The 22837-nt window shown below is 41.2% G+C and overlaps 1 protein-coding gene across 1 annotated transcript in view; it reads right to left on the reverse strand.

Moving 5' to 3' along the window:
* LOC137191889 (neuroendocrine convertase 1-like) overlaps positions 1-22837 on the reverse strand; it is a 182237-nt gene that overhangs the window by 80518 nt on the left and 78882 nt on the right. Inside the window, exons 7-8 of the mRNA XM_067602344.1 lie at positions 1521-1558; positions 654-733 (exon numbers count right to left, since the gene is read on the reverse strand). Of these exons, the coding sequence (XP_067458445.1) occupies positions 654-733; positions 1521-1558 (118 nt within the window). The remainder of the gene's footprint in view (positions 1-653; positions 734-1520; positions 1559-22837) is intronic.

The following is a 22837-nucleotide window of genomic DNA, read 5'->3' on the forward strand; positions in this document are numbered from 1 at the left end:
GATAAACACACTGTTTAATCCATTCCTTATTCATTTTTTTATTTTTACCGTATCTATGTATTTTAAATCATGTTGTGTCCTTGCTGTTAGTTCTCATCATTGCTCTGTGTTGCTTTTAAAAATATGTGATGAAGCCAAAGACAGTTTTCCACAATGTGGACAATAAAACCCCTTTCACACTGGACAAAAAACCCACTAACTATCTATGGGCTACCGTACATAGCACGGCCCAGCTAGGCTTATGATGCTAGCCATGCTAACTAGGAGCTAGAAGCAACTGACGTTCAACATGACACATCTGAAAAAAAAAACAGAAAGGCAAACTCGGCTACTGGAAATGAGAAAGGAGTCAATTACCTATTTTAGCAGGTTTACCCGCATTTAAAAACCTGCATATATACGCTAATTTTGGTGTAAAAAGGGTAACTAACTAACTAACGACACTCCAAACTCTTTGAAAGGCCTAGTATCACTCTCACTACAGTCCCATGCACGTTGCTTTGGCATGTGTAGAAATCCAAAGATTGACAAACCTGCTGTGCCTAGTTATGGTTGCTAAGATACAGTATGAATGGTCACTGTTCAAGGGAGGGCTTTAGCGAAAAGTCAGTTGATTGAGTCTACCAAGAAAACAAACAAATAACAGTCATTACCTGTTGTCCTCATCTCTGACAGGCATGGGATCATGAGACAGACCATGTGAAGCACACAGGTCAAAACTGGCGAGGGCCTCCTGTATGACAGACAGAAAACAAATGAAGCACAGTGTAAGACAATGTAACTCTCAACATTACACATAACAATGACACGACAGGAAATGAATGAATCCCATGAAAAACTCTCGATATTGCCACTTGAATTAGTCTGTCAACATATTTCCTCTGACTGACGGCAATCACTGTCACTGAGGAGACGATTGTGACTGTATCTGTGCGAGTGTGTGGTTTATGTGTGTGCCTCATAAATGAGAACATGTTTGAATGACTTGTTTGCCAGTGTATATAGGCATGACGGGAGGAGGATGTCTTGGCAGCAAAATGTACAAGAGCAATTATGTATCTCTCACTCTCTCTCTCTCTCTCCAGCCAGGCTTATCCATGCCAGACAATCTGCTCTGACAAAGTACAAGTTGGCCTGCCTGCTTCAAACTGCCTATAGGATTATAAATGACAAGGCAGCAGCAAACAACACTGCCACTCCACATATGCTTTATAGCTAGCCAGCGTGACACCAGCCTGACAGGATGAAACAGCTTTATCACCGAATGTAAGTTTAATTGTCTTAGGTTTTAAGTAATAGAGAGGTTTAAGAGAAAGTCAATACACAGATTTCTGTCTAATGAAAATTTGTTCACTCAGACAGCCCTGACGGCAGAATATACTCTTGTATGAAGACAATGGAATTAGAAATTACGTTGAATTACAACAAAGCTTCTTAACTGTAACTGAGATCGAGATAACTGGGGAGATGATATTTCACATCCCAGCTTTAATGAGATTTGCCATTTTAAGTTTACTCACAAAGTTTTTCTTCAGGTCCTTGTTTGTGTGATCTATACCTGAAAAAAAGAAAGAAAAGAAAAACATATATTTTAGTAAAAAAATAAAACTACATAGACATGGAATACACGACATTACTGGCTTTATCAAAGTGTTAAAGTAATGGCTTTTTGACATTCAAATATTCTGTATGGCTTTATTCAGACATGATGGGACATTTACAGGAAGAGCCAGTTCTCGTTGTATTTGGCGTCTGATGCGCAAGAGAGAGCAGACAGCAGAGAGAGCGAGAGATAGAGAAACACAGAGAGAGAGAAAGAGAGAGAGCAGAGGTGAGTTGGAAAGTGATATGAAGGAAGAAGAGTGCTTTCTGTTCTTGCATTGGCTGCATCATTGATGGGTATTAAAACTTTTTTTTCTCTCATGAACCTGAACCACATCCATCAGTGTGGTCACAGGGGAAACAGACTTTCAACCAGAGAGGGCAGCTCAGTTGCTCTTTAAGTTGGGACTCATTTAATTCATGTTTCCTCACAAGCATTTTCTAAGGATATACATTTAATCATAAATACAGTTGGCATGAATGAAAACTGAAAACATACCAGGGAGAAAGCTGGTCTGATTATTACTGTGTTTTTTCTCTATCTTTCTTCACAGTGTTTCATGGTTAATAAAGTGTTTTTAAGTGTTACAGGAATATGAGAATGTCCGACCTAGTGAGATTGCCGTCATAACTTTTACGTAGATGTTCTTGGGCTCTTATTCCGACATGATGCCGACGTATTAAATTGCCATCACATTTAGGGAGGGAGGAACCATGAGACATTCAATACTTGTCATGAAGAGGTTTAAACAATCAATTCCCCACTTTTAATGGTCTGGGTGCAGTAAAAGGGTGTACTTCTTGTTTCAATTTTTTTCTGTGGGGCTGCATAGTCATGAAAGTCATTTGAACTTACAGTGTGGTAGACAGCTTATTAAAACTTTGGATTTTGAGTGCCCTCCTAATTGGGGTAATTAATTTGCCAGAGCAGTAGTGTGTTTTGTCAAGATCCAGGCTCTGGTGTGTGATGTACTGCACATGACTGATGGATAAATGAATGAACAAATGGAACAGAATAATCTGCAGTCCCCAAAATTTAGATTTTTTTCTGTCGCTCTTTTCATTTCTCATTCTTTCCCTCACTCGTCAGTTTTTCCTGCATGTTTTTATCCTCCGCTCTTTCCACATCAGTTGCCTTTTCTTTCACTTGCCCCCTCCCCGCTCCTCTCCTTCTCCTCACCCCAACCACCACCACCTCCTCCCCCTCCTCCTCCTCCTCCTCCATCTCTGCTGCATCAGGGCTCCTGTGGTCTCAGCGAGAGACAAACGAATGAGGGCCCCGGGAGGGCCACGCCTGCTCTGCCACACATCACTCACTCGCTCTCTCTCAATCACACACACACACACACGGGACCTGCCAGCCTTTGTCCCATGCAGGCAGTGCCTCCGGGTTGTCATGGTAACCTGCAGTCAGTTTCACCGTTGAGGCCTGATTGTGTTGAGCTCAGGCAGGATGGAGCCCTGGGTGGGTGAAGCCTCATTGGAGCTTGCCATGCCGTGCCATGCTGTGCCATGCCACACCAGGTCAGTCTGTTTCGTCCTCTGCATAAACACTGATGCTTTATCCTCTCCTCGTCCACCACTTCGTATTTTCATTGCCGCAGACACACTTCCTCCTACGCGACGAGGTTTTAAACTTACTGTAAGTTACTGTATATCTTTTATAGACAATTACATGTATGTTCTTGCTTTGGTTGGTTTTGTTGTTTACTTTACAAACATTATTTTAAAATTCTGTTTTTTATTTCTTTGTTTTTTTTTACCCTGTTTTTTCCCAATTAGGGACTGCTCTGCTGTGGGTCTGAGTGTGTAGACATGCATGTATGACGTGGTGTCAAGAGCTTATGTTTTCACCGGCTAGAAATAAGCTTCAGCGGGAGAGCGGAACAGACAGAGGTTTACAGTATCCCCGAAACAAATCAACAAACCTGCTAACTCCACACCTGCCTACAAGGCCAATTGTGTTTGTTGGTATGCACGACCAAGCTGGAGAAACTGCTGCCGGTCTGGCAGTCAAAGTCTGGCTCTATTCCACAGAGGATGGGAACTTTATTCCTGCACCACCAATATACTCCAGGCATGTGTTTTTTCATTAAAAGTACTTATCAATCAATCAAATTTTGCTAATAGATGTCTGTGACAGAGTGTGACTAATAACTTTATTCTACATTATTTTATAAAGGGTAAGTTCACAAAAGTTAGGTCCAATAAACACACCAATTGGGGAAACTTTTCAAGCGTTTAAAGCCAAAGTTTTAAACCTGAATATAGAACTAAATGTCTTGGACTTTTCTAGTCTTAGTGTCTCCCCTTAATAAATGAATGGAGTTCTAAAATCAGTGGATTTCTGCACGGGGCAAAGCAGCCTGCTTTTTTTAAGAGTTCATCTTTGTTTCAACTCAATTATCAGAAAGACGCCTAAAGCCGGAGATATACTTGCTTTTAACTACACGTTCGTGTGCATGATGGCTGCTGGCATATCCTGCTTCTATTTGGAGCTTTGGTTGCGCACATCCTCAGGAATAAACGCCACATGCACAAGATGCAATACACACATGAACGGTAGGGGCAAATGTGCACCCAAACCCCCTTCAGACCGAGTGTGTGTCATGTCAAGTACGAGTAACAATGATGGGATGTGGTGTCGTGGTAATCACCCTGATAATAGACATGTACAGTAATGTATATCTCTGCCGACTAAAGAAAAATCTCAACAGCTCGTCAGAATGTGTGTGCATGCGTATGGTGTGTGTGTGTGCGTGTGTGAGAGATTTAGATCTGGATTGACATGTGCAAGGCATGAGAGCATGTACTGTATGCTCTAAGCTGGTGTGTCATAAGGGTCAGTTTGAGCATCAAAGCGCTGCACCTTCAAATATTTACAAGGATGATCGGAGTGGAAAAATGCATTCAGTCAGGTGCATTCACTCAGGTAGCACCATACTGCCATAAATACAGCCATAAACACACTCCAACACAGTCCAAGGTCTTCTGAGTGTGAAAGTAGAAAGCCACGTCCCACAGTTAGATGGAACACTGTAGGTGGTGGAGCCAATGCAAAACCTTCCATGAATACAAATGCTTTGAACCTGGCTGACCCAGTCTAGATTGTGATTGTGTGAGTGTGTGTTGCTGCTCTGCATGTGTGTCAGCATTCAGCGGCAGCAGCTGCACTCTATCTCCTTGCTCCCGCAGCATTCATGCCGGTCCTCAGGGTCAAACACACACACAAATCAGACACAGAGATGTGTCGGAGGCCATTTTGAGCCGACGGTGAGTCGTGCCTGAGCTGCCGCTGAGAAAATGAGCCGACATCACTTCAGAGGAGGCCCCAACTACACCTGGCACCCCCCCCCCCACCTATCCTCCACCCTACTGGCTGGCTCTCGCTGCGTAGCTTAGCTCTTACTGTACAAAAAAAACAGCAAAAGTCAAAGGGCTGCCTCTGCTGTTGAAAGATGGAATAAAGGAGAGGCTAAGACGCACAGAGGAGGTGAGCCATAAAACACTGATACCGATATTCCTGTAATGAAGCTGCACATGGCTGATATTTTGCGTTTGCAAGTGTGAAAAAGGAAAGGAAAGGTGTGTATCAGTGTGAGAGAGAGCTGCAGAAAGACAGGAGTGTGTATCACCACCCGCAGAGGGTGAGACTTCCTGGCCCTGCACCTCCGTCTCATCTCATTAATCAGCTCGGTGTTTAAGAAGGGCTGGAGTGGACACTTGCCTGTAATTAGCTGGCTTTGTCAGGGATGTGTGTGTATGTACGTGTGTGTGTGTGTGTGTGTATGCATGCGGGATTAAGAAGTGAATGGCAAAGAGAGAGATCTTGTGGGGAAGACAGAGTTTTGATGAGTGATAGAGGGAACGTGGGTGATGGAGAGTCTGGAACAGGGAGAAAATCAGGGGAGGACAGGAGTGAGAAGGCAGGGGAGACAAGCTGGAGGAAGAGAGGGGAGGGAGGGGAGGGAAGGGAGGTGGGAAAAAAAAAGACTTGACAGAAATGAAAGAAGGCGGTTGAGAGAAGACTGAAGGGAAACGATGGTGAGAAAAAGATGCAGGGAGAGAAAGGGACAGAAGAGAGGGGATGCAGGGATGGAGAAGAGATTGACTTCTAAAGTGAGACATTAGTATTCAAGCGACACCCATTCACCCACCCCCACCCCCACCATACCCCGCTGCCCTATCTGCCCAGCGGCCAGCTCTCCTCCTGCGGTGGACCCAGACGTGGAGCTGGAGGTGGCAGAGGAAGCTTGTGTGTGTGTGTGTGTGTGTGTGTGTGTGTGAGAGAGAGAGAGAGTTGGGACTTATGTGTATTGCAGGTCTGAATCGCTTCCTTCAATGGAGATGTCCACTTTAGAGAAATGTCTTTGTTTTTCCCATGGTGTGGGTTTCAGTGCGCTTTGAGCTGTCACAATCATTTAAACTTACAAGAGTCAACATTTAAATCAAAATTCATCAATAAACTTTTGCCAGAAAACGAAAATTCTTCCTGTCAATCATTAGGTTTGCATAACTTGAGATGTAATTGTATCTATTCCTACACAGTACCACACGCCTACGTACACAGATAGTGATTCATGGTGAGTGGCATCAGGCCAGAAAAGCAAGAAAGTGAAACAAAACGCTCATCTGTAACGTTGGCTGTTCTGGCAACACCGAGACGAATTACTGAATCATGACTTAAGCCAGGAAGCCAGTGTGGCGAAAAAAAAGTGACCTGTCAAATCTAGACGTCATCCATCCTGAATCAGTAGAGACTGGAGCGCAGACATTTAGCTGTGTGCTAAGTGTTAATATTACTCATTTCAAAAGTAGTTCAGCATTAGAAGTGTGCACTGTTGAAACTTGTTGAAATTTAATTGCTATAGTTTAAAGGGTTAGTACACCCAAATTACAACAACAACAATATTTTCTCACATACCTCTAATGGTTTCAGTTTTAGTTGCATGTTTTAAGGACTCAGTCTCCCCTAATAGAATGAAGATTAATATTATTTTGTCTGTGGAGCTGGAAGAATAAAAAAATACACTTAAAAAATCAACGTAATAGCTACACTGGATAATCTACAGAGCTCACTGTGAATAGTTTTCAAGAAGAAAAAGTCCCAGCCAGGTCTGAGTAAGTGGCACACTGTTTCTGCAAAGGGATGTTGCTGTTAAATTTCAATTCAACTCTACTGTATTAGGGTGGCGGTTGATAAGGAAAATAATTGTTTCCATAAGTTAGATGAAGCAACCCTCTGATTATTGCTGGGAAACAGTTACTGTCTAATTACTAAATCATCATAATCTAATCCAGTATTCCCTGACTCATGTCCCACCTCCCCAAATTTCATATATTTTTGTTGTCGACAAATATCCTGTCTGTTGCTCTCAGCTTCAAGCCCATCATTCCATCTAAAGACAATAAATCTTTAACAATACATATATAGTTTAATTTTAGAAGGAAAAAAAGCTCAGTCTAAAGTTCTAAAACTGCTGAATAGTAGTTTTTAAGCAAACATTACTCCAACAAGAGTAAACAGTGAACATGTTGGAAACTATTTTCAGTTGCAGATTAATATGCTGACTGACTCTACTACAGTACTCGTGCTCATAGTGATGAAGGAAACTGTCATCCAGTGCAATGGTGTAGCTCATTGATGTGTTTTTAATACAATGGAGCTCCATGGCACAGAGGCATCAGCTACACAGTACGCAGGCTTTGGCTGCAGACAACACTTATTACAGGATCAATTCACTATTGGTTTTAGTCTTTTCGTGGGGATTTGTTGACAATAAGAAAAAATAAAGAATATCACAAGCCTTAGATTTCCTGCAGATAGAAAATGCAACAAACTAACAGGGATGAAAACAAAGCTTTGTACAGTAATGATCACTTTCCTTTCTACAACACTGTGTATAAGTGCCACAGATAAATATACTGACTCTTTTTGAAAAGTATTATCAACTCTCCAGATGCTGCTTGTACACATTCATTCGCTGTGATGTTAAAAATCTTGAAAAATTAAGGAACTGGAAACAATATAAAGGTGTCAGCTCCAGAACTTAATGGCACGGCTCCGGTGTTGGCATTATTCAGCATGTCTAATAAGTTGTTTATTTTTCATAAAACGGAGGACCCTTGGGGAAAAAGGAGGTGATTTTCTCTCTCTATTTGACATAGTCACTTGTAATCCCATTCATCTCCATCAACATTACTCGACACACATCATAGTTGTGGAACCCAGAGTGTATTTCTCCATCTATTAAATTCCTCATAGCTCCCTGCTGGAAGTGTCTTTATGTATAACTTCCTCTTCCTCCAACTAAACTACTTCCTAAGTCCTCGGGTCTCCTCCACTGCTTTGCTCTCATCTGACTAATTATATTCACGGAGAACGGTGTTGACAAATTCATTTTGAAATCCATTAGTCCCGTGGCGTTGTTTAAACAATGTGCACATTAATGTCCATTGTTTTAATACCCCTGATTCACATTCTAATAGCCGTCTGATAAATCAGGTTATCTGCGACACCTTCTACATGCCGTGAAGAGCGGAAATTAGAGAATTATTAACTATCCGCTGTGTTCTGTCTTGTCCGGGTGTGTTAGGAAGAAGAGGAGAGGTGATGACAGAGCAGAGGGAGGGAGGGGGAGAGAGAGAGAGAGAGCGAGACAGTGATGGAGAGAGAGAAGAGAAATTAAAGGGATGGATGAGGTTAAAAAGAGACCAGAGGGAAAAACAGAGAAAGAAGGAGATAATAAGGAACATGATGAGCAGCAGGACTAAGTGATAGTAAATCTACATGAGACTAAGACAAACATTAAAGCTGAGTCAAGATGAACAGGGACTGAGGGCAGAATGTAGAAGAACATACAGGAGGATAAGCATTTTGAGAACATTTAATATAATTCAAACTTGCTATCTGCATGTTAACACAACCTTTTGAAATGCTCAAGAAACTTTATACAAATGTAGAATTAGTTGAGTTTTCATCAGTTGATTAACATCAGAAAAACATCCACAAGTTATTGAACACATAAAGAGGATTGAACAGCCTCCTTCGCACATAATCCGCTGTCGCAACAATCCCACTTTTAGTCGTGATGGGAAAATATTTACAATTTTGTAAATTAAATGATAGACTCTTTAAGTTAGTAATTAATCAATTTCAATGCTTTTTAAGGCTTTTCAAGACCTGCAAGACACCCTGTATAGATTATCATTGTTATATTATAAGCTGTATCATTTCTCTTTCATTTCTATTATTACATTCTTCATAGCATTGTATTATTACTGTATAGTGTATGTATATTACATACACTGCACATGCATATATAACATACTTAACTATATTATCATGTGTATTATTACTTACAGCAGTGCACTTATACTATATACAGTTCACACATCATGGCTGCCAGAGTCACAGTATTGGACTTCTTTTGCACAAATATTTGCACAATTCACTTATTTAGTCTAAGAAGTTGTATTGTTCATGATTATCACCTCTCTAATTTCTTTAACATCTTATTTTATTTTTCATTTATTTCATTCAAATAGTTGTGTGTGTCTTTCCTACCTCTCAGCCTGTTTCTGTGCTGTTGTAACATGCATTTCCTGCAGGTATGACATGTCAAGGATATAGTGTTGAACTTATATTTTTGAAACAAAAATTTAGAACATCTGTAGAGACTATTTGTTGAACCAGTATTTATTAAACAAATGTATTGTTCTTCCTAAAGTTCAGTTGGTTGTTATAATGGCGTTGTCCTATGTTTTTTCAGTATTTTACAGAGCAATGATGTGTTGGAGATAATGTGCAGGACTTAAAAGTATTTTCATTATTGAAATTTAAAAAAAAACAATTTGGGAATATTGTCAATTGTTTATAGAGAAAACTACTTGATGGGAAGTGAGAGCACAATGAATTTGAATTACTTTATGTCAGTACAGTATGTGTGTTGTTTATGAGATATGCACCTACAGTATGTACTGTCTGTGTGGTTTCAAAACAAGATGATTGGCGCTCACAAACCACTGAGATGATCAAATACAATCCAGGCTGACCAGACACCAAACACTGGACAGTTCTAACACGTAATGAGTTCTAATACAAGGCTGGAAAGTTATCATTTTTTTGTCAGTCTATCTAGAGTTGCCGCGGTTACCACATTACCGCAGTAACGCAATCATGTCACACCCACTGCAGAGTCAAGCTGATCACTGCTTCGCCGCTGAGTGAGAGGCTCAATGATGGGACATTAGTTATTCTCTCAGGCTTGACATAAACATTGACATACCTGCCAAATGCTGACCAATATTCCTGCTGCAAAGTCAGCCTCTAAATGACAACACTGGTATAAAGACTATAAGACACCAAAATATTACAATTAACTTCCATGAACTTTTGCAGCTAGCCTCAAGTGGCCATTCAAGGAACTGCAGTTTTTGGCACTTGCGCGTTGGCTTCATTTTTCAGCCCCAGAGATGCCACTTGGTCTGAACCCTAATTTGCCAAAATACTTGGATGATTTCCAGCTCGTTCTTGTTGGTTGTTGCCTCTCCACTCCTCCTTGTCCTCCTTACTCACGGAACCAACCTCTTGAACTTTCTAAAAATTCCCACTTCCTCCCCCATCTAACTTTGGCAGTTACACCTCCACCTTCTCTCTCCACCTTCACCTCCTGCCTCCTTCCTCTTGCCCCCATCTCCAGCCAGTCTCCTGGCTACTTCCCCTTCCTCTTCCTACTCCTCCTCTCCACACCCGCCGTACAGCGGGAGAGATTCTGCTAGTGTCAGTTGCCCTGCCTGTGGTGTCTGGTTGAGAGCAAGTGTGTGTGTGTGTATGTGTGTGTGTGTGGATTAGACACAGGCCTGATTAGCTCCTTGTTTACCGATCAGCACCACCACTATCACTACCACAGGGCTCCAAGGGCAAAACCAGTGGATCAGCCCCCCCCCCCCCCAACACACACACACACACATACAACCACAAAAAACAGCTAATAGACACACTGTTGAGCAGTGCCGGTGTGTGTATGTGATGTGTGTGCCACCGTGCCCCCATTGAGTCGCCCACCATGGCACAGGGCTCTTAATTAAGAGGAGTGTATGTGTGTGTGTGTGTGTGTGAGCGTGTGTGTGTGTGTGTGTGTGTTCTGGGGGCGGAGCAGCTGGCAGGAGGCACTGGGGCCAGAGAACATCTGCAGGAGGCCACAACGCCACACGCCTGCACATATACACACACACACACACACACACACACACACACACACACACCTTAACACACATTCGCAGACATATGAACACCCATGACTACACATCCCGTCGCCACTTGGCAACTCGCACCCCTGAGAACAGAGACGCAGAGATACACACTTGCAAGCACACACGCAGACCCGTTGAACGCTGCCATCGCCACTGTCGCCATACCAGTGGGACTGTTACCATAGCAACCCAGGACTGGTCATGTCACCCCGGTTTAGTGAGATCGGTGACAGCGCGAGCGAGTGAGCGATAGGCAGGCGATAAAAAGAGCAAAAGACAAAGACTGAGAGCGAGGGGCATTAAATATCCTCCACAATGCTCGGCTTCAGTCTTGTTTTGAAACAAAGGGGTAAAGAGAGAAACAGAGAGAGAGAGAGAGAGAGAGAGAGAGAGAAAGACAAAGATACAGACAGACAGAGAAAGAGAGAGATAGAGAGAGATAGAGAGAGAGAATGAATCCAAAGGCGTCTCATCCACAGAGCAGCTTTGTGAGGAGGTCAGCAGCTAAGAAGACTTCAGACGCACCACAGGGCCCTCAGAAGTCAAGTCTCCTTTTTCAATAAGTCAAGAGGAGCTGTATAGTTGTGTAATACGCACACACACACACACACCCACACACACACACACACACACACACACACACAATGTCATCACGTTGATAGAGAGTAGAAAGGTAGACAGGAGGAGAGGGATTTTGTCCTTGCTATGAAGCAAAGGCTACAGCTGAGGGTAAAGTATTAAAGGATAGTGAGTTTTCTTTATCCCCTGCTGTTATCTGTGTCAGCCATATAAGGAATTTACTTCAGCATTAAGTCTTTTGCTTTACTTTTGACCCCTTGTGATGTGAAACTTTGTCTTGTATTTTAATATCAGTGAATCATTACCACATTATATTGGAGATATTTGTACAGGAGACCTGCTGGATTTCTTTAGAGTGACTGCTTTGAACAGGAAGAGGATGCTGTTTAGCTTTAGCTTAGAATTTGTGACAGTTGCAGAAGCTTAAAGTAGCAAAATAACTCTTGCTAACCCTGGACAATTCAAGACTATGATCTCAAACCACTTCACCTCAGTGTGCAATTGTTTTCACTGAGTATTGTCCTCTTCTGACACATTTAACTCTGTGTATTTTCTTTTTAACTCTGTATCTCAACATCATTGCAAATGAGGGAAAACTCAATGATTTCCGAGGCTTAAATAAAGGTTTGAATGAACATAAAAAAGAAAATTCCAATATCTCTATCCTCAACTTAACAAAAAGCAACAGTATTTATAAAGCAATGTGGTCTTTGTAAGTTCAATCACAGACATGGCAAGTTACTGACCAATTACAACTAGCAAATGGTAATATACTGTAGTTAGATATGGCAGAAAAAAGGCTTTGTTATTTGAAAGAGCTCTCAAAGGTTCCAAGAAGCAATTAGGGCTCTGCAAGGAGAGTTAACCCGCCCTCCTGTTATCAAACACATATACATTAGATCTTAGGAAAATCAACAATACCAAACGCTTAAGATGGAGGTTGAGTGCTGCAGCGGGAAACAGCATTAACATATCAGCAGGCAGTGTATGAAAATGATTGGATGTTACTAGTCATTTCAGCTGATGAATGAACCAGTGATGGTGAAGTCTTACCTTCCACTACATCTCTAGTTTCCATTTTGGGGGGAAAAAAAATACTGACAATAACGCTGGTAACTGAAAATGGCCTAGCTGGTGTCTCAACTTTCTCCCCTGTGGAAAAATAAATGTTAGCATGAGCCACTGTTATGTGTTTCTCTGAAAGATGAAGCCAGATACAGACTACCAATCATCTCGTGCATGGCCTCATTTGTTTACAGTAATTGCACCAGGGTATCACTATTAATGGTATAATGATGTTTAAAGATGGGACAGGGAGCACCTTTAAATCATCTTCTGTTTGTGTTTTGCATTGGCGTTCCATCATTGCATTACATAACAGAGGGATGATCTTATTACCAGCTGTAGCTGATTTGTCAGAGAAATAAGCTAATGTGCTAACTAATAAAACTCATAGTGAAGTGTTCTTGCTTTGGGAGGGATTTGAAGGCCTAAAGTAAGTTTCTTTCAGTTCGAATTACAGAACAAGCCAAAGGTTGGTGCTGAAGAGGGTGAGGGTTGATGTAAAGTGATCTTTGGCTAGTGGAGCAAAAAGGTCAATAACATCAGTTTGATCCCTTGAGTCTCTAACTGTCTGTACATGAATTGGGAAATGGTCCGTAACCACAAAGACGCATACATGTATCGCTGCCAACAGCACCTCTGCTACAGTACGTACTGTAGCTGCTGGGTTTGTTTCATTCTCTGCATGTGAAAATAAAATGTATCCTTGTGTGTCTGCAAGCATCTAGATACATATGTGTGATTATTTTTATATGCTCACACATGTGTGTTAGAGAGAGAGAGATGTAGTGTGACATGAGATTTACGCATATTCATTAATCAATATCTGTGTTCCTTGGGCTGTGCTATACTGTATCGATCTGCAGGCAGAGCCTAGAGTATACGTGCTTGACCCTTGACCCCTATAAAACCATAATATGCCTCTATAAAAAACTATGTGTCCCCTGTTTGCACTGACTGGACGAGCAGCTATTGAACCGGAGTGGAAAGCTACACCAGTCTAGGAAACCACTATGAGAAAGAGTGATTGTTAAGTGCTTCAGAATTCATTTCACTTCCAGTGAAGACCTTTGAGTGTATTCTTGTATAAAGAGACATTGATGATACTAGGAGAGTGATCTCTTTAATTCAGCATAAACGTTTGCTGTTTTAAGATGCTTCTTAACATTTGTGAAACTACATTATAACAAGAGACACTATCACAACAGCATTTTTTTGGAAAACCTGAACTTTTCATCAATGTGGTAGCTAAGTGGGAGGAGGTATTTTGGGCATGCAGGTTCCTGAAGTAAAGTCCCATTTGTTAGGTGACTTGCTGTTGGAGCACTTCCAAGGCTTGAATGGGCGTGAAACTCGATGTTGGGCAAGTCAAGCAAAATAGGTTTATCCAAGGTTTTTCTCAAAAAACAGCTGCCTGCTGCTGCTGCTGGAAACGAGGTTGAGAGGAAGCATGAGCATGAACCAAAACAGTAAAGTTTTGGGTTGAAAAAAACAAAACAATGAGCTTAAAAACGCTAAAATGCTCAGAAGAGTGATTTCAGATGGGATTTTTTTTTCTATTTAAGATTTGTTGGGGTTTTTTTGGCATTTATCCCTTTACTAGATAGTGGGCAGTGAAGAGGCAGACAGGAAACATGGGGAGAGAGATGGGTATGACATGCAACAAGGGTTCCTGGATGGAATAAAACCAGGGACGTTGCGGTTATGTGGTTTATGCAGTAACCATTCGGCTATCAGGGCGCCTCATGATGGGATTTTACAATGGGGGGAAAAAAAAACTTTCAGAACAAACAACTCCCCCCATTTCCAAAGAAAGATCAAGTACGCTGATAGAAAATAGGTTTCACTCAGACATGGACACAGAGACAATAAACTGACTATGTGAAGTATTTCACTTCTGCTTTTTTGTAAACATCTCCCAACTATATCATCGCATTTCAAAGTGTTTGAATATGGGTTTCAAAATATCTTTATGTTTTCCTCATGCTGCTATTTTTGTATTTCTTACAAGGAAATATTTTTAGAATTTTCAAACTAAATCACCAGCAGAGGTAGTGATACTATACCTTTAACTCTCAACAATCTTAGCTGTTCACTCTGCAGAGGAACCAGCATGAGTGACACATCATGAACAACAGAACTGGTTTGAATATGTGAAAAGAAAATATGTTTTGTTGCCATAACTAAACCAGCACAGTTAGACTGAGAAAATAAATATGCTATGATTAATTTAAGGACACTTACATAGAAGATCATAACAAGGACATAATCTGTGTGTGTATGTACAGTGTGTGTACATGCATTTGTGTGTGTGTGTGTGTAATACAGTAATGAAAGTATGCTCTGGTTCCAGCTGAATTCAGCGTTAATGATGGACTGAGATCGGCTCTAGCTGTGGGATCAAATACTCCGTCTGCTAAATAATGTAGCATACAGGGCCAATGACAGTCCCATATGGACTAGAGATGTTGGAAGCCTAATGTATAGCAGGTACTGTAAGTATGTCAGCAACTGCTGTTAAATACTCCGGGGCTGGAGGAAGGATCACTGCCAAATATATACAGTATTTATGCGTGTGTGTGTGTGACTGTGTGTGTGTGTGTGCGTGTGTTTGCGTATGTGTCTGTGCACTTGAGGTTGTGCGCGTGTAATGGTGCGTGTGCCCATAAATGCATGTTTGTGTTTGTGACTATGTTGGCAATGTGTGTCACTCATCAATAATGTACGGCTCTTGGTTCTCCCCTCTTCAAAGCTAGTGACGCTCTAGTGTTCCACATAATTAACTCTCTCTGAAAAGCACACACACACACACACACACACACAGAACTAAATACAGTTGAGGAAACAGCAAGCAAATATACAGATAGAAATGAGCTCTGAGATATCTAAAGAAAAATTCAAACAAAAACTCAAACATCCTTTTTATTATGTAATAAAATCCATAAAGTTGTCTTTCATTCTCTCACAATCAGTGAGAAGAAAAGGAAGTCGACTAAAGCCCAAGGGCAAGCTGACCTGAGAGCATTAGACACTCTGCTTTCCAAGTCCAGTTGTGGGAGAAAAGTCATAGGGAAAAAAAACCAACATAGAAATACTGCAGAATAATTTAGATAGTGAAGAAAAGATCTGTGATAATGACATGACATGTGTTTATTCGGTGCACGTGATAATAAATACAGCAAAGTACACCACCGTCATTTGCATCTATGACCTGTTCACTACTGTCTACATCTTTTTTTAAAAAAAATCATTTTCAGATGCAAGATATTCGTTCATTTACTCACTCAATCACAACTAGACTATCTGCCTCCTTGTGGCCATGAGGAAGCAGGGCAATACCAAGAGATGAAACAGTGAACCTGACTCTGTATGGTGCTGCTGGACTGTGCTGCATGCTTTGCTTCATTACAGTGTGTCCTTTTTGAAACCCATATTTTACTTATTAAAAACCCATTTTGAATTTAAAGAACAAGATTGTTCTAAAGGAACAAAAACAAGGGTTTGGGCTAAGAGTCACAGACAATCTGAGTGAGTCAGAGAGTGCTGAGAGGCGGATGAATGCACTGTTTGTGTTTGCACCTTGAATAAAAAAGGCATGTGTGGCTAAATGTGATAAAAATGAGAAATTGCATGTAAATATTGTGTTTTTGAGTCGAGTTTATATCCTGGAGGAGACATCCATGTTCCCTCCTAAAGGTGTTGTGTTTTTTATGTCACCTCAGGCACTGTTATATGTTACAGAACACACGACAAGGTGTGATGATATCACACACTGGACAGCTTTAAAACTAACCTCAGTTCATTTCTACTAGGGAAATGTATAAAGACAGAGGCTGACGGATAGAAAAGTTAATCATCATGATCATTTTTCAGGAAAAATAAATGGCTAATAAAGAAATAATCAAGCAAGAAAGACAATGATGGCCATAACGATAATGATTTTTTTGTGTGTCTCATTGGATATTCCTCTTTTGTGCTTTTATTCAAATGGATTAAAATAGTCAGAACAGGCAGCAAGGATCTATTTTCTGACAATTGTGTGCTTTGAAATTGTGCTTCAGCAGGGAGATGTGTAAAATACAGACAGACAGACATGCAAAAACACATCTGCACGCACACACACACACACAAATACACATACACACACAAACACACACACAAGAAGTGAGTGGTGTTGATGCCAGCTTGGAGTGATGGTAATATCAGAGACTGGAGGAGCTGCTAATGAACAGTGCGAATGGGAAGAAAGGCTCTAGCTCAATCCACTAATTGCCTTAAAAGCTTTTCATACAATTTACCCTGTCAACAGAGATGGTGCTGTGTGTGTGTGTGTCTGTTTGCCTGTGTGCGTGTGTGAGTGTGTGTGTAGGTGGGTGGGTGGGTGGGTAGTGGGATAAGGAAAAGAGATAATTCTGAGAAAACATATTGTAAGAAAGCGAGAAAGAAATGCACAATGCTTTTACACCTACGCAGGACCAATCAAACACACAGTCTCACACATACACCGAGACATCTTATTTAGTTGAAGCCAGTAGCGTTTAAAAACTACAGCCAGACATTTCAGACACCATAAGAGCCATAAACATTGAGGACACACACACGTGCTGGATCGCTCATTCCAACACACACACACACACGCATCAACATATATAGCCATATCTTTTACACACACAGACACACACTGTTCGCTGTGTGCAACACACGCCAGAGTGCACTGCAGCAGGGTGCTGTAGGACGGCCTGGCTCTCATTAAAGTAAAAAGCCCGCTGAGTGTTTTAAGCAGCATTAAGGCAACAGCAGAGTCATAAATACAGGTTCGCAGGCTTATTGTTCAGAACACACAGCTCAAGGACTGGAGTGACACACGGTACAGTACTGTACAGCCTCTGCTTATAAATAAAAAAGCCTGAAATAAAACCGAACTGTCAAAATCTAAATATTTCTACTGACACGGATGCTAACATGAACAGAGAAGGGTTCAGTCCAGTAAGATTCACTGAATCATGATCACCTCTCTGACTTTTTGCTGTGCTACAAGGGTTAAGTCACATAATTTATAACAGCAGAAGTTTAGATCAAAATCAATACATTTCAATGGAATCACCACCGTCAGTGGACTAGCTCAGGGAGGTGGAGTGAATTCATGTGATGCTTTTGCTTAAAGTTCAACTTTGAGATGTGAATTCAAAGATTGATCTGTTGTAAATCATTGTAACTAGAGCTGAAACAATTAGTCAACTAACTAATTAGTAGAGGGAGAAAAAAAGTTCAGCAACAATTTTAATAGTTAATCATTGAAGTCCCTTTTTAAGCAAAAATGCCCCAAATTCAATGTTTCCAGCTTCTCAAATGTAAATATTTGCTGGTTTTCGCAGTCCGTCATGATAGTAAACTTCTTCTAAATCTTTGGGTTTTGGACTGTTGGTTGGACAAAACAAGCAATTTGAAGACGTTACCTCTTTTTTTTTTTTTTACTATTACCTAGACATTTCACACCAAAAGATTAATCAAAAACTGAACTCAAAGGTTAATTATTGACCTTGAAAAACAGCTGCTTAACAAAAAAATATCTCAACACAAGACACAAGATACAATTAACTTGGTGTTTCAGAAACTCTAAACCACATCTGATAGTCTTCCAAATTGTGGTTGAAACTAGTAACGAGTAAGTTGGACTTTGTGTTGAGATTCTCTTTGTCAAGATTAATCAAGAAAAGAATAAAAATGACCATTGGTTGTAGGCCTACTTGTGACACAAGTTTATCCTGTGAGTATGTGTACGGTATACAGTATATGCCCATACGCATCACACAGTGCTTATGTGTATGTCAAGATAAAGATTTGGATCTACAAAGCTGCTGACGAAGGAGGTGATGGGGGGTTGGAAGCCTCGCCCAATTCTTAGGATCAGACAGGAACCCATACACCCCCCTCAAATTAAAAAAAAGAAAAACTACCAAACCAATTGCTGTCACACATGATTGGCTTGCAGATATGTCGTGTATCAGTAGCTGTGTCAAGCATACATAATGTGGGTTGGGGGGTTGGCGTTTATGGTATAGAGGTATTTGCTGGCAGTGAAGAGTCATACAGTGGCAGATCATGACCGGTGAGAAGAGGGTATGGGAGGCAAGGCTGTCATGGGGCGTCTCCAGAGGTCGGAGGGGTCCTAGGTCAATCTATCACAGTCGATAGATAGATGGAAGGAAAGATGAATAGGTGGGTGGATGCCCCCAAAGGACTGATGATGAAGGGCTGATGGTGACGAATAGAGTGGGTGAGGATGGGAGGGGGGCGGGTTTAAGTGTGTTTGCATAGGCGGACGCTTGCATGTGAGTCAGTTTTCATGCACCTCTCTGAAAAAGATACCTATGTGCATGTTTGTGCGTGCTTGTGTGGAGGTGTGTGTGGAGGTTTAGGCGTCCTGTTCAGTGATGGTGTGTGTCTCCAGTGTACGGAGGCCTCCAGACCTCGGACTGCTCCCTGGAGTCTGACGTCTGTCAATACAGACAGCATGGAGAGGCAGAGCTGGCCCTGGGTCAACACCAAAGCCAATACCTGAAGACAGCCAGTGCACACATGTGCATACACCAGCACCAAAATCACACACATACACACACATACACACAGCCGGCAAGCCAATAACTGCAGCCCATTATTGAGCTGGCCAGGTCCAAGTTCTGACACGAGCCACAATTAACCCTTGAATCCCCACTGGGATGCTGGATGTTCATTCGGAGTGGCTAACGAGGCTAAATGTGAGAGCAGTGGCTTCGGTAATGAGACAGGATAACTGTGCTGTGTTCCAGCCTGAGCAGGTCAGCTCTCACTGGCCCTGAGGATAATGTCCTACTTCCTGATTCACGTTAGACCTGCTCTGCCTTGAATTACCCAGTACGGTTTCTGGAACAGCAACAGTTGACTGTCATTGGAGCAATAAACCAAACTCCTCTTATCTCTGTCTCACACAAACAAACATGGGTGGCAGCCTCGAGGCTGGAGGAGCAGGGTAAAGGCTGCTTTATGCTTCAAACCAAGAGCTGCTCATCATGTCCATCTACAATGAAAAGCTGCTTACCAAAGTGGGGCTAGGGGGGTGGTCCCATTTTTTTCTGTTTACTAACAGCCCCCCAGTTGAACTAAGGTGTGTAAATGGTTGGGGGCTTAGTCATTTATTGGCGGTGCTATGGAATGAGTTTGTTGTAAATGCATAGAATAAACAAGGCTCAGTACAAATGTGTGGCACATCGTGTGTGGCCATTTCAAGTATCATATGCCAACTACAAACACTCCTGATGATTTAAAATTACAACACTCTAATAAAGACAAATGCAGAAGTTGCCAACAGTCAACTTTGGAAAACTCAGAAAACTGACTGACAGGCACAATAACAGAGAAAATAAGCAGCTCAAATCTTGACAAACAAGCAACACTAACAGGGACCACTGACAAGTTACGTCTTTAGTGACAGAATATTCCAGCCAGAAGACCTGCTCATACCAGCTCTGAATAAAACTCCTGTGCTAGTTGAGCAATTTTTGCAGAGGGTCCTTTTTTTCAAGCTGGACACCAGGGGAACCTTTCCCTGGCTGCCAGTCAGCTAACAGACATCAATAACAGTAGTGCCAAGAGTGAGGAGCACCAGAGGAGCTACTGTAGCCTGTGAAAGATGGTACTCCAGGTGATTTCAGTGAATAAAAGCTTGGTATGGCAAATGGGGCAATACTGGACTGGATCAACCAAAGAATGGTGGAATAAAGGAGATCAGACAGGATTTTGTAGATCTGGTAATTTCCTAGCGGGGCTTCAGTGGCTGCTTATGAGGAAAATGTACAGGAAAAAACTTGGTTCACCTTCATCTGCATTTATGATTTTTTGTCATTTTGAAAAAAACTGAGGAATAGACTTAAAGATCCATACATGGGAAAGGGAGCAGATCTGACAACAGCAAAATGTATTATCTATTATGTCTACATCTATTTATTATCTAATATTAAGGATTAGTAACAACAGTTAGGCTTGAAAAGCAGGTCTAAATCTCATAAGCTCAGTAACAGTTTGGAAAACATCAACTGAGAAAAGTGTTTAAGACGATGATGTGACTGGCTGCCACTCAACTCCTGAAAACTGAGTTTTTCTACACTTGGTGATGTAGGTAAATGAATCATGAGCCTTTAACTGTATGGACAGTCAACTTATAAACTCTTAAGTTATCCATCTTTTCAAATCAAGTCCTCTCTTTGACTGACAGCTTGTCAAACCACTTCAGAAAAGGTGCAAAATGTCTCAGGAGTCCAACGCAATAATGACACACCACACTATTCCCTTTGCTCTGGGTAAGTTAGCTACTTGCTTTACTATTTGTGATGGCAGAATGCAGCACACACAGAAGTAAAAAGAAGAAGTGCAGTGGAAAAAGTGATTTCTAAACACAACAGAAAGGAACTGCATTCCCTTTCCTCTCCATTTTATTCCTCTATTCTCCCCACCGTTTATTTTCCACCAGGGCCGTTATCAGACACAAGTGTGCGGTGAGCGGAAAGGAGAACGCAGAGAAAATAATTACCCTCTGCCTCAACCAGCTGGTTTGTTCATAAACACGCAATTATGATTTCATGGCAGTCCATTATATACAAGCCACTCCAGGGCAGAAAGCTCTGCCAAGGCGCGATCACGGAAAACATCTTAAACACTCTGCAACGGCTAATACCTCAGCTACTGAATGCAATTTTCTGATTTGCTTGGCAGCTCCTCAATAAGAAATCAATTAGCCTTTGAGAAATATGAGCAAAAGTCCTGTAAAGCCAATGTGTTTGGCCTGGAAGTGCTCCGTCTACATGGCTACCACACATTCAGGGCACTGGAAGCAAAAGGCCAGAGTCAGAAAACAAATGGTGGTCTTGATGGTATTGTGGTGGGTGGCAGGGGGTTGATCACACTCTCTCAATTCATTCAGCTTCATTCAGCTGTCATCAGATATTTTATTTCAGCACCAATGTTTGGATCTTGATTGAATGTGGGTGAACCTGTGCTTTCTGGCAATTTGCAAAATTATAGTGATTGTCTCCAGATTGGTGCAACAATTACTAGATAGATATATGAGATTGAAAGGATATAAAAAAAAAATAACCAGAATGGATACAGATAGAAAAAAAGCTGAAAATAATAACATATTTACTAGTAACATAAGACTTGTGACCTTTTTCATATTTACTCAACATTACCCATTACCCAATGTGTCGTATATATGACATGTTTACTGTTGTTGTCTCCTTTAGAGACATTTTAAGAAAATACATTCATATTTATAATGGTTAAAAAGTCAGAAACATGGCACAAAAATTAAGGATACATTTTTGATGTTCTACAACATAAAGGTGAGCTCATAGTGTTCTCTCAAACTCTCTGCATTCTTTCTCTCATTTACATAGATGCCTACTGTTTGTTTGTTTTGTCTCTTTTTTCCTTTCATATTACCACTGCCCTATCCTCTATCCTAATCCAATCTGATTGGATCTGATCTCTGAAGAGGCAGATGGTGTCCACCTTCTACACTACCATTGTCCCTTGCTTTTGTGGTCATTCTTGTCAAGTCTCAACCAACAAAAGTGCCTAATAATCTGGTGAGAGGAGTGAATGAGTGAGAAAGTAGACATGGTCAGTACCATTAAGGCTCTGCCCACTTGTAGGGCTGAGATACCTCATGCTTGAAAATGTTCAAATTCTGACTGCTCTTTAAATAGCAGACAGTCCAATTATTTGTAGTTTCTTCACTAACATGGTCTATATTTTTACTGTGAATGGACAATGACAATGACATGTAGGATTTTTTTTTCAAAATTAACAGGATAGTGGGCAGATAAATCCCTAATATTTATCTTCATCTTCCTGCTACAGTGGGCAAGTTTCTTTTTTTTCAAGGCATAAAATCAATATTTTGTCCAACAACCCTGATCAACCAGTGTCATTCGCTCAATCAAGATTCAAGTAAAAAAAATTAAAAAAGATCTATTCAAACAGGACTAAGAGTCTACAACCATGCTAGTGGCTCTCTTAGCCTGTACTTGCTAAATGCCAGCACATATTAGTTTAGCGAGTTAGCTGGGAATGTTAGTTTTGCAAGAATTTAATAAATCAAAGTACTGGACATTAAACATCTGACCTGATGAGGTTGCTAAAGGAAAGTTTAAAGGGTCACCAAAGTTATTACAATTCATCCTGAGGGGAACATGAATGTCTGTAGCAAATGTCATGGCAATACATCGAATAATTGTTGAAGTCTTTCACTGAAAACCACAAATGTCAACCTCTGAAAAGTCAGGAGATCCCAAAGTCTTTA

The sequence above is a fragment of the Thunnus thynnus genome, chromosome 10 (assembly GCF_963924715.1).
Source record: "Thunnus thynnus chromosome 10, fThuThy2.1, whole genome shotgun sequence".
Taxonomy (NCBI): domain Eukaryota; kingdom Metazoa; phylum Chordata; class Actinopteri; order Scombriformes; family Scombridae; genus Thunnus; species Thunnus thynnus.